The 12,679-nt window shown below is 34.2% G+C and overlaps 1 protein-coding gene across 4 annotated transcripts in view; it reads right to left on the reverse strand.

Annotated features, from left to right (window-relative positions):
* Positions 1-12,679, reverse strand: part of SHPRH (SNF2 histone linker PHD RING helicase) — a 91,153-nt gene that overhangs the window by 60,793 nt on the left and 17,681 nt on the right. For all 4 annotated transcript variants that reach the window (XM_047733065.1, XM_047733063.1, XM_047733064.1 and 1 more), the window contains exons 7-11: positions 12,107-12,215; positions 11,207-11,463; positions 8,511-9,164; positions 4,706-4,957; positions 3,803-3,881 (exon numbers count right to left, since the gene is read on the reverse strand). In XM_047733065.1, the coding sequence (XP_047589021.1) occupies positions 3,803-3,881; positions 4,706-4,957; positions 8,511-9,164; positions 11,207-11,463; positions 12,107-12,215 (1,351 nt within the window). The remainder of the gene's footprint in view (positions 1-3,802; positions 3,882-4,705; positions 4,958-8,510; positions 9,165-11,206; positions 11,464-12,106; positions 12,216-12,679) is intronic.

Here is a 12,679-nt window from a genome sequence, read left to right on the forward strand (position 1 = left end):
TTTATTTCATACATTAAAGTTATCTTGACTGCAATCTTATACTTATCTAAGTACTTAACAAATATATTTTCCCTTTAAGCTGTAAGCTCAAGAAGGTCAGGGACCTTGTCTATTTTTTTTTGCTATTATACTTCACAAAGAATAAATGAACCAATAAATGTACCACAAAGTACTCAAAGAAGCTAAAATGAATACATGAATATATAAATGGATAATAAGAAAAACAAAAAGCACTGAAAGCAGCTACTATTCATTGAATATTTAGTAACTGGCAGGTACTGTGCTTTGCTTTTTGTATACTTCACCATAATTAATCTTAAAAGATCTTACTTACAAATTAGGGAAACAAAAATGTGAATGTTTATCTAACTTCTTTATGGATATAAAATTCAATATGTAGTCAACCTGGTTGTTGCAGAGTGGTACAATTTTGCCCTGAGGGGATATCTGGCAAGGTCCAAAATAATATCTGTACGTGTCAGAACCGCAGAAGCATTACTGCCATCTAGTGGGTGGACGCTAAATATCTTAAGATGCGTAACACAGGTCCCAACAAAAAAAATACCTAGTCCCAAATGTCAACAGAGCCAAGGCTGAGAAACCCTGTTCTAAAATCAAAACAAAAACAAAAACAAAAACAAAAAACAAAACAAAACGAGACTACCACTTCCAACCGCAACACAGTAAGTTCTGGCAGGTTAAGATTTCTACTACAACAACTATAAAAAGAAGAGATACAATGAAGAATCATAGTGTTAAAGACATCAGGGAATTATGGAAGCAAAGATGAAGGATGAACTATACTTCCAGAAAGTTTAGAAAAGCTCTTTTTCAAGTAGTTTGGGCTTGAGGAAACTTTTGGGGCTGATCATCGTAACTGTGTAAATAGATTCACGGATATATATGTATGTCAAAAGCTCACAAATTTTATATTTTAAATATTTTCGGTTTTATTATATGTCATTTATACCTCAATAAAGCTGTACAGACATTTCTCCAAAGAAGACATACAGATGGCAAACAGACACATGAAAAGATGCTCAACATCACTTATTACCAGGGAAATGCAAATCAAAACCACAAAGAGATAGCATCTCACACCAGTCAGAATAGCTAAAATCAAAAACACAAGAAACAACCAATGTTGGTGAGGATGCAGAGAAAAAGAAAGTCTTGGTGGGAAAGAAAACTGGTATAGCCACTGTGGAAAACCGTATGGAAGTTCCTCAAAAAAATGAAAAATAGAATTCTCATATGATCCAGTAATTCCACTACTGGGTAGTTACCCAAAGAAAACAAAAACATTAATTCAAAAGGATGTATGTATCCCTATATTTATTGCAGCCTTATTTACAACAGCCAAATTGTGAAAGTGTCCATCAATAGGTGAATGGATAAAGAAGATGTGGGGTACATATATATATATATATATATATATATATAAATATGCATATGTATATATGAATATTACTCAGCCATAAAAAAGGAATGCAAGCTTGCCCTATGCAACAACATGAATGGACCTAGAGAGTATATAATGCTAAGTGAAATAAGGCAGTCAGAAAAAGATAAATACTTTAGGATTTCACTCATATGTGGAATTTAAGAAACAAAACAAATGAAAAAAAATTTTTTTTAAAAATATATTTATTTATTTGACAGCAGGAGGGATTACAATTAGGAAGAGAGGCAGACAGAGAGAGGAGGAAAGCAGGCTCCCCACTGGGCAGGAAGCCCGATATGGGGCTCGATCCCAGGACCCTGAGATCATGACCTGAGCTGAAGGCAGAGGCTTAACCCACTGAGCCACCCAGGTGCCCCACAAATGAAAAAATTTTTTAAAAAGATGAACAATAAAACAGACTCTTAAATACAGAGAACAAACTGATTGTTACCAGAAGGGAGGTGGGGGTGGGTGGGTGAAATGGTGAAGGGATTAAATGTACACTTACCATGATGAACACTGAGTAATGTATACATATAATTGCTGAATCACTGTACTGTAAACCTAAAACTAATGTAACACTAGATAAATTACATAGTTGAACTATATATATATAGTTCATATATAGATGAACACTATAGTGGAATTAAAAAATATAATCAAGAATTTGTTAAATCGTGATAAGTGCTTTAACACCTGCCAACACCTTACATATCCAAAAAACCTACCCAGGAAACTGAGGAATCATTGTCCATATTCTTTCAATGTTAAAATTTAAAAAATGTAAATCTGATACTCATTTTCTTTTTCTCGTATCCTCTCAGCTAACTTTTGAGTCTAATGAGATCTTATTAACAACTAAACATCTATAATTTGGGCAATTTCCAAATATAATAGCAGAACACTAAATTTGGCCTTTTAGTTCGCCTGATATTATTGTACAAATGGGTATCTTAATGTAATTTACTATAATTATACAAATATTTAACTTACATTTATAATTATACAAATTTATATTATAATTTAGAATGTAATTAAAATATAGTTAGCCTGATATTACTGTACAAATAGGTATCTTAATGTAATTTACTAAAATTATCATTTAATTTATATTTACAATTATACAAATTTATATAATTTATTATATATAATTAATATATATTATAAATTATAATAATTTACAATTACACAAATATTTAAATACGTACTTATAATCTTCTAGAAAATATTTTGCTCCTAAAATTAATAATCAAAAAGTAATTGTTTTTCAGATCACAGTAATGAATGCTGATATTTTTATTTTTAAAAAGTGGCAAGTTATCCTGTTGAAAACAATGTATAAAAACCTGAATTTCCAGAAATAATTTTTTTATATAGAAAGATAAGTTTTAAGGATGAACATCTGTCACAGAACTTTAAGAATATCTACATTTTATAATTATATTTTAATGACAGCTTTTCTGAAAATTTATTATGTAAAACATTTAATAAAACTTTTAGTTTTAAATATTCACAACTTGAGGGCGCCTGGGTGGCTTAGTGGGTTAAAGCCTCTGCCTTCAGCTCGGTCATGATCCCAAGGTTCTGGATTCGAGCCGCGCATCAGGCTCTCTGCTCAGCAGAGAGCCTGCTTCCTCCACCCCTCTCTGCCTGCCTCTCTGCCTGCTTGTGATCTCTGTCTGTCAAATAAATAAATATTTTAAAAAAAAATTCACAACTTGAATAAAATTTGTAAAAATGCAGTGTCTGCTCTATAGAAGAATAAGTATATAGGTGAGATGAATGCAGAAGCATGAGTTAAAATGTGTGTGTGGGAATGGGGGAGAGCTTGACACAATCTAAATGTCCAAGAGGAACAGCTGAAGGAATGATGGTGTAAGCATATGGAGTGGTATTTTATAAAGCTATGAATACTTTGTAACTTCTACAATTAATAAAATTGTGATCCCACTATTTATGGGTCAGCCAATGAAAATTATGATCCTTATTTTTATAGATACAGCCAACTGAAATTAATTCCTCTTCCGTCTCCTCTCTTTCTTCTTAAGTTCTTTCAGTTTTATACGTACCATTTTGGAACTCTGAGTTCAGTTGAGACCTGCATCTACACTGCTGAGGAGGGCACAATGACTGTTCGACTTAGGACCATGGGACTACTCACTGTGTATCTGTCCTCATAAATAAAAACAAAAACCACTTAATTCCATTTCAAAGACAAATGCTTGAATCCACTAGGAGTGAAATACAAATATATATATAATCACTTAAGTAAGGATTTCAACAAAGGTTAAACATACTTGTTCTTAAGAAAAGCAAGCTTTTTAAATACATGCAAAATGTGAGGAAAGCACACATTACCCTCTAGTCCTCTTTGCACTGGAGTGCCACTGATGCACCAGCGATTAATCCCACTCAAGCGCTGAGCCATTTCTGCTGCCTACAAGAGAGAAATATGAAAGAAAAAGGAAAAAAAAGGGCAAATCAGGAATATGTTTACTCCTGAAAACAGCCCACGAAAAGCCATGCTTCAGGTCAGACATACCCACTCTTATTCAACAGTTATCACACTCAAATTTGAATGTCAAAATCACTGGGTCATCTTCTAGCACAGTGGCTCTCATTAGTAGCAGGCTCCCATGTGCCCTCTCAAAAGAGGAAGGGTAGTTCAAGTTCATGTAAAATGAAAAAGTTCCCTGAATGACTGATATATCCCCTAAACCACCCCATCCTTCATATGAGAACCAATTTACTAATAGATGAGATTCACAAATTGAATTTAGGTTACAAACTGGCCAAAGAAGATGTAATAAAGATATATGATGAACAAAGGCTGAATCAATACTCGGTCTAAAGTAGCATGATCTGCTATGATATGGTCTCTCCGATAAAAAACTGCTGAACTTTGGCCCAAAGCTATCAGAGCCTACATGATGAGATTTCCACTTAGCAGAAATGCTTATAAAAGTCCCCAAACAGGTTTAATTTCATCTGCACCATACAAAAACTGCCACCTTATTAAAAAATGCATAAGCATTGCAAACAGAGCAATAATTCACATAGTACCAAAATAATTCCTAAGGGTTATGTAGTTCATGGCACAAAAGAAAAGCAAAAGTATTGTGTGTAACAGCAAACTTTTGGCCAATATCAATACTGCGGGTCAATTACACTTAAATTATTACATTTTTTATGGACAGCTTCCCCAATCTCTTTCCTCTTTTTTCATCCCCAGTGCTCAAAAGATTTTGCAGAAATTCTCACTTTTACAGCAGGGCATTCAACCATCTGGGCTTCATCAAGGCAGATCCTCCACCACTCCACAGCTACAAGGGGGCTGGGAATGGCCATATAGCGCTTCTGGTTCCGTAGGCGACGCCCATCCTCACTGTTGCTATGTGGGATATCTACATAGTTTAGTTCTGAACGAAGGACATCGTAGGTAATGATAACTATATCCTGTTCAGCCAAAAAATGAGGTTGTAAAAAACCGTCTTTCTTCACTCCTTGGTATACCTAGGCAATAATCAGCATAGACAAAATTATTGCAGAAAGGTTCACTAAAAGATAACTAAAATATTCATTCTTTAAATCCTTACCAAGTCCTTTCTATTTGTTTAGTACCAAACATGCTGTGAGATACATTCCACACAGCCTTAGACAAAGATACATTTTAGGGCAAAAGACCAATGACATAAGCAATATGAAAGGAAATGTAACAGAAGTAAAAATGGTAGCAAAGGAGAAAGACCAATGCTGGAACGGAGAAGGTAAATTCAGAGAGGAGTGAAAATTTGAGGTGGATCTTGAAGAACATTTAGTTCTCCCTGGTGGAGCAAGGGGAAAAGGACTTCTAGGTAGGTAGGTAGGTAGGTAGGTAGAAAAGCACAAAGGTATGAAGTAGAACAGTAAGGGCTATGATTTAGTGAATGCCTTTTACGTCAGACACTAAGCTGAGCTTTATCTCTTAGCTTCAATAACAATCTTGTTAGTAATTATTATTCCCATCCCACACATAAGAAACATGAAGTTTCTTGCTCAAAACTGGCAGAGCCTAGATTCAAACCAACGTTTATTTATCCCACAACACAGAGCTCCTCAATGGTAAAGATGGTATTTTACTTATTACTGTATTCTCTCTCCATGTCTATGATAGTAGCTGAAATATTGAAAATCTTAAATGATATTTGTGTGGAAAGAAGGAAGGAAGAAGAAAGGGAGTGAAGAATACTAACATAACTCAGCAAAATGGGTTTGGAGGGAATATACCTTAACATAGCAAAGGCCATATATGACAAACCCACAGCTAACATTGTACTCAATGGTGAAAAACTAAAAGCTTCCCCTCTAGGATCAAGAATAAGACAAGGATGTCTGTTCTCACCACTTTTATTCAACAAAGTATTGAAAGTCCTAGCTGCAGCAATCAGATTAGAAAAAGAAATAAAAGGTACCCAAACTGGTCCAAGTTGGTAAGAAAGAAGTATAACTGTCACTATTATCAGACGATGTAACAGAATATACAGAAAACCCTGAAGATTCCACCTAAAAACTATCAGAACCAATTAGTGAATTCAGTAAGGTTGCAGGATACAAAATTAATATACAAAAATCTATTTAACTAATTTATCTATTTTATACACTAATAAAAAGTAACAGAAAGAGAAATTAGGAAAATGGTCCCATTTACAATTACACCAAAAAGAAAAAAATCTAGTAATCAATTTAACCAAGGAGGTGAAAAACCTGTATCTGAAAACAGTAAGACATTGGCGACAGATATTAAAGATGAAATAAACAAATCGAAAGATAAACCATGCCCGTGGATTGAAAAAAAATTAATATTGTTAAAATGTCCATTGTACCCAAAGCAATCCACAGATTCAATGCAATCCCTATCAGACTACCAAAAGCATTTTTTTCTGTTGGTATTCTGTATTTGTTCTGAACAAAAAATAGAACAAATAATCCCAAAACTGGTATGAAACCACAAAAGGCCTTGAAGAGCCAAAGCAATCTGCAAAAGAAGAACAGAGCTGGAGGTATCACAATCCCAGATTTCAAGATATACTACAAAGTTGAAGTGATCAAGAATATGGTATTGGCACAAAAAGAGACACATAGATCAATGGAATAGGACAGACAGCCCAGAAATAAACCCATGCTTATATGGTTAGTTAATCTACAACAAAAAAAGGCAAGAATATACAATGGAGAAAAGACAGGGTCTTCAAAAAATGGTGCTGGGAAAACTGGACAGCTACATGTAAAAGAATAAAAGTGAACCACTTTCTTGTACCACATAAAAATTAATAAATGGAAATGGAAAAAAAAAATGGAATAAAAATCTAAATGTGAGACCTAAAACCATAAAACTCCTAGAAGTAAATATAGGCAGTCACCTCTTAGATGTTGGCCTTGGCCACCTATTTATGGATACATCTTCTCAGGCAAGGGAAACAAAAACGTAAACTACTAGACTGTAGCAAAATAAAAACCTTTTGCACAGCAAAGGACACCATCAAAACAAAAAGGCAACCAGTGAATGCAAAAGATTATCTGCAAGTGAGATGTCCATTAAGGAGTTAATATCTAAAATATACAAAAACTTATGTAGCTCAATGCCAAAAAAAAAAAAAAAATCTGATTTAAAAAATAGGAATAGGATCTGAACAGACATTTCTCCAAAGAAGACATACAGATGGCCAACAGACACATAAAAAGATGCTCAACATCACTAAACAGAAATGTAAATCAAACTATAATGAGATTATCACCTCACTCCAGTCAGAATGATTAGTATCAAAAAAGAGAAGAGCTAACAGCTAACAGGAATGTAAATTGGTGCAACCACTGTAGAAAACAGTATGGAAATTTACCCCCAAATTAAAATAGAAATACTATATGATCCAGGAATTCCACCATTTACCCAAAGAAAATGAAAACGCTAATTCAAAGACATAGTTACCCCCATGTTTACTGCAGTGCTATTAACAGCCAAGTTATGGAAGCAACCTGTGTTCACTGACAGATGAATGGATAACAAAGATGTGGTATACAGTGGAATATTAGTTATAAAAAAGAATGAGATCTTGCCACTTGTGACAACATGGGCCTAGAGGTATTAGCCTCAAGGAAGGAAGTCAGAGAGAGAAAAATAAATCCCATATTTCACTTGTATGTGAAACCCTAAAAAACCAAATGAACAAACAGGCATAAAACAGTATAAATATAGAGAACAAACTGGTGGCTGACAGAGCAGAGGGAATTGAGGGGGTGGGTGAAAAAGGAGAAGAGAATTAAGAAGTACAGATTTCTAGTTCTAAGTCATAGGGATGAAAAATACAGCATAGGTAATACAGTCAATAATACTGTAATAACATCGCACAGTGACAGATGGTAACTACATTTATCATGGTGAGCACAGTGTTATAATGTACAGAATTGTCAATTCACTGTTATATACCTGAAATTAATGTAACATTGTATGTCAACTATACTTTAATTAAAAAAAAAACCAACATTAGTAAACTACAATGTACTATGTACCAGCACTTTATTATATCATTTAACCTTCACGGTAAGTCTGTGAGGGGGTACTATTTTCAGAACTTAGCAGAATTCCTAGTATACTACAGGAGCTCAATAAATATTTGTTGAATAAGTAAACTCTTATTTTACAGATGAGGTAATTGAGGATTCAGAGGAAGATTCTGGAGCTAAGGGGTGGAGATCAGACAAGTAGCTACTGTTACACAATGCTGCCTTTGGGCTGCATTTCTAAGAATAGAAATGCATGTATGAAGTCTTTTTTCTTTACATGATGAACTTTTTCAAAAGCTTTCACATCTTTTCACTCAAAGTGCTTTAACTTCTGAACTTCTGATGTCAGACAAGAATACAGAATCTACTGTTTTATTTCTTATTCTTAATTTCTTCCTCAAGTTCTGATTTCATATTATCTCATTAATTTTTGGGATAAACAACAAAGTGACCAAGATGATAAAAATTATCACAAGGAAGCAAAAACACATTTTCCTATCACTTTCAAGAACCCAAACTGCCTTACCAAGACTCGAAGAGATGATGACCTCACATGCCTGTTGATTTCATCTACCCACTGATGACAGATGGAACTGGGCGAGATGATCAAAGTTGCTCTTGTTGATACTGGTTCCATCGCAACAAGGCAGTGGGGGCAGTAAAAAGGTTTAATCTTCAAATTCTTCTCTTCATAATTCACACATTTTGCATGTTGCCACAGGTGGCATTTCAGGCACTGAACACGAGGTTTACGGTCTACCTGGTCAAGTTCACCACATATGCACTCAAAGCGATAATCAGAGGAATTACAGGGACTCATCACAGTAGACTGTGGCATATCACCATCAGCAGGTGATTCAGCTTGGTCTCCTGCTGCATGTTCTTGCTTTCCTTCAAAGATACATGTACTTTTAGATGTGGTAACATCAGTAATTCCAGAGTCACTGGTAGCTGGACACTGATCTTGTGAACTGAGACTGATGTTAGGCTGACCTTTTCTCTTTTTTGTGGATGGAACAGGTTTTTTCCTGAATTTACTACGATTTTTCCGAGCCTTATAGTAATAATAATAAGGATCATCGTCATCATCAGATGTGTTTGATGGTAAGTATTCAGAATCTGTGTCTTTGTTCCCTGATTTTCTGGATTCTTTCTGAATTTTCCTTGGACTCCCTACTGCCTATGAAAAATATTATTTAATTAATTTATTTCAACATAATTACATTTCTGAAATTAAATTCCCAACCTTGCTTATGAGTTTTCCATAAAAATCCAACAGTCACTTTTTGCAACCATTTTCCCAAGGGTGAATCATTCTTGATTGGTGGCTTTCAATCTGCCCCCTGTAGTCTGCAGGTCTAAAAAGGAAGGCTCTACTACTGTGTAAGTAAAATTTGAAGAGAACAAGAATTAGAAAGATAGGGAGCTACTAATATTTTGACATTAACCTCTTATAATTTATAATCTGCCTAAATCAATAAAAGACTAATAGTTTATAATACATAAATACACAAACTAGGGCCATTATAAACATATGAAATACTAAAATATAGCATTTAAAGAAAGTGAAAGTTAATTAGTTACTACAATTAGCAAATAAATTCCTTCTTTGTCCTTTCTACCTGTGTCCCCTTCTGAAATTATTTACTGGATGCCAATTTTGTGCCAGGCACAGTGTTAGATGCTGGGGACAGAAATGAGAGGAGTATTTAGCTCTGGGTCTCCAAGGGGGTCTGTTGGAAATGGAAGAACAATAAAAAGTGAAACAACGGTACAGGAATGTGTCAGAGGGGTATATAACAGAGGAGCTGTGACAGGGTGGTAGGTGCCAGCAACAGCTTCCTAGAAGTGATGTCAGAGCTGAGGTCGAACAGAGGAGTTGGGACACTTAAAATAAAATGAATGACATTAATTGAAGATTTCCCTTTTTTAGTAACAGAAGGATTACTAGATGCACAGATGTTCACTGCAGCCTTCTACACTGGCTGGGGAAAAAGTTGGAAGACTCCCTACTCCAGAAAATGAACTTTATAATCTGCCATTTCTTGCACAGTAGATAAGCTGATAGCCCCACACTTTGACCTGTCATTAGTTTTTACCCAATTTATTTATTTATCTACTTTTTAAAAAGATTTTACTTATTTGAGAGAGAGCGAGAGAGACCACAGAGGGAAAGGGAGTGGGAGAAGCAGACTCCCTGCTGAGCAAGGAGCCTAATGCAGGGCTCGACCCCGGGACCCTGAGATTATGACCCGAGCCAAAGGCAGACGCTTAACCAACTGAGCTACCTGGGCACCCCTATTTATTTTTTAAAGTTAGTCAGTTTATTTATTTATGGTAATCTCTATATCCAATGTGGGGCTTGCACTTATGACCCCGAGATCAAGAGCTGCATACTGTTCACAGAGCCAGTCAAGTGCCTCCTTTATCTGATTTATGTATGCATAGCTATGTAACTAATTTTTTTAAAAAGCAAATTTCAAATTAATAGCCCCCAAAATAGCAGTTTTATAACAAAATATTAAAATTTCATATGATGATGATATGGGAAAAATGAGAATTTATATAAGAAACTGAAAATGTATATGAAGAGCTAAGCAAATATAAGATATCTAATACTATAGAACAATGCCTGGGTGGCTCAGTCGGTTGATTAAGCATCTGTCTTCAGCTCACATCATGATCCCAGGGTCCTGGGACTGAGCTCCGTGTCAGGCTCCTTGCTCAGTGGGGAGCCTACTTTTCCCTCTGCCTGCTGGTCCCTCTGCTTGTACATTCTCTCTCTGACAAATAAGTAAAATCTTAAAAAAAAAAAAACAAAAACGAAAACTATAGAACAGATTTTTTTTTGAACTGCTGACAACAGCATAATGAAGATAGAGTTGTTTTACTTATTTATTTCTTCCTTTTTAAAAAATATATTTTTTAGAGTTATTTTAAACTTTATATATGCTTAACCTACTAATACAATTCACTCCGTAAATACTTATTGAGTATATTTGCTATGTGCCAAGCATTCTTCTCTGGGTTTAGTAAACAAAATAATGTTTCTACTCTGATGACATGTATATTCAGGAAGTAAAAAAGTTAAGTCACAGCCATATGTGATTTTCTTGGTTTGTTTTTTTACCCTCAGTTTCTAAGAGCCTCAAGTATCAAGTGGGATCTGTCAATGCCTTCCATAAGGCAACACATACAGCAACTAAACAAATATTCTGTTACCTGTTTTTTTGTTTTATCACATATATCCTCTTCCTTGTAATTCTTCCCCAATGTAAAAGTTCCAGAAAAACCATGGCCTTTGATCTGTTTCACAAGACCTTCAAAAATTAAACATTTCAGCATCCGTTTCAGAAGACTCCTGTTCCGCTGAACATCATATCTATATATAGAACTGACATATTTATAGATGGAAAGGATGGAAACTCCTTTCTTTCCATTCATTTCTTTCACAGCTGTCAGGATCATCACACGTGTAGCTACATGCAAAAGGATATGCTAACTCAGTCAAAATAATTAAAATTTTAAAAAATAGAATGCAATTAATCTTAATATGCATTTAGAACTAAGTTAAGAAAAAATAAAACAGATTTACTGAAGATATGTTGTCTGCATACCACCATTTTGAAGAATATGTAATAAAAATTTATCTCATTAACAAATTACTGTAATGGAAATAATTTAAGGAAAAATTACTCATTATTTTGTTAATCTGACAAAGCAACTATCATTTAAAATTGTATTTTAAAAAACCTCTCACAATTATCTATGTATATGCTACCACTAGTAAGGGAAACACTCATCTGCTAGCAGAATTTGAAGTAGCTATGCCTGAGAACAAACAAAGCCTGGTTTAAACTATAAGATAAAGAAATTCAAATATAAAAACTGAACAAGAAATATCTACACTAAAAAAGAACGAAGCAATCAAGTTAAAGACTAAATCTTTACTTTTGTTAAGATAACATGACTTGTAACTGACTCCATTTATACAAAGCACGAACGACTATGTAAACAATTATAATAATCATAACAATTACAAGACAGCTCCATATAAGGAATGCAAGAACTATAACAAAGTTGACTGTAAAAACATATTTTTTTAAGAGATTTCATACTTACGTGGGCACTGAACTTTTTCTTTTGGTTCAAATTCCATATTCTGGGTTTCTGTGTTTTTTACTTTTCCTCCAGAATAATGTGATGGAATGAAATAATTCACCACTTTTCCCTGATATAAACAACATTCAGTAGTCACACAGTGTTTTGCTTTCAGTAACTGGAGTTGCTTATTAAAATTAACCCTCCTTCTATTAAGGAGATGCAATAGAATTGTAAAAAATGATGAAAAGAAAGAGCTAAAATGCTATTCATACATACAAACTTTATTTTTTATCTCAGAAGCTTACTGCTAGCCATCACTTTTTAAAATTGTACATATTATCTTAAATTACCTACATGTTTAATTACCTTAAATTACCTAAATTAACTTTTCAAGGCTTGTTTAAATATGGAATTAATAGAGAAGTTACCAACAGTTAACTCTTATATATTCCAGTTACATATTCCAAATCTTTTTTTTCTTTTCACAATGAAATAAGTATTTTCTATTCTGTACTCAAATCTACAAAGTTAACTCTGCAAACCTGACCCTATCAAAAGATCACATTATCACTAAAGTTGTGAGCACAGTGG

Source organism: Lutra lutra, chromosome 6 (genome assembly GCF_902655055.1).
Source record: "Lutra lutra chromosome 6, mLutLut1.2, whole genome shotgun sequence".
Lineage (NCBI taxonomy): Eukaryota > Metazoa > Chordata > Mammalia > Carnivora > Mustelidae > Lutra > Lutra lutra.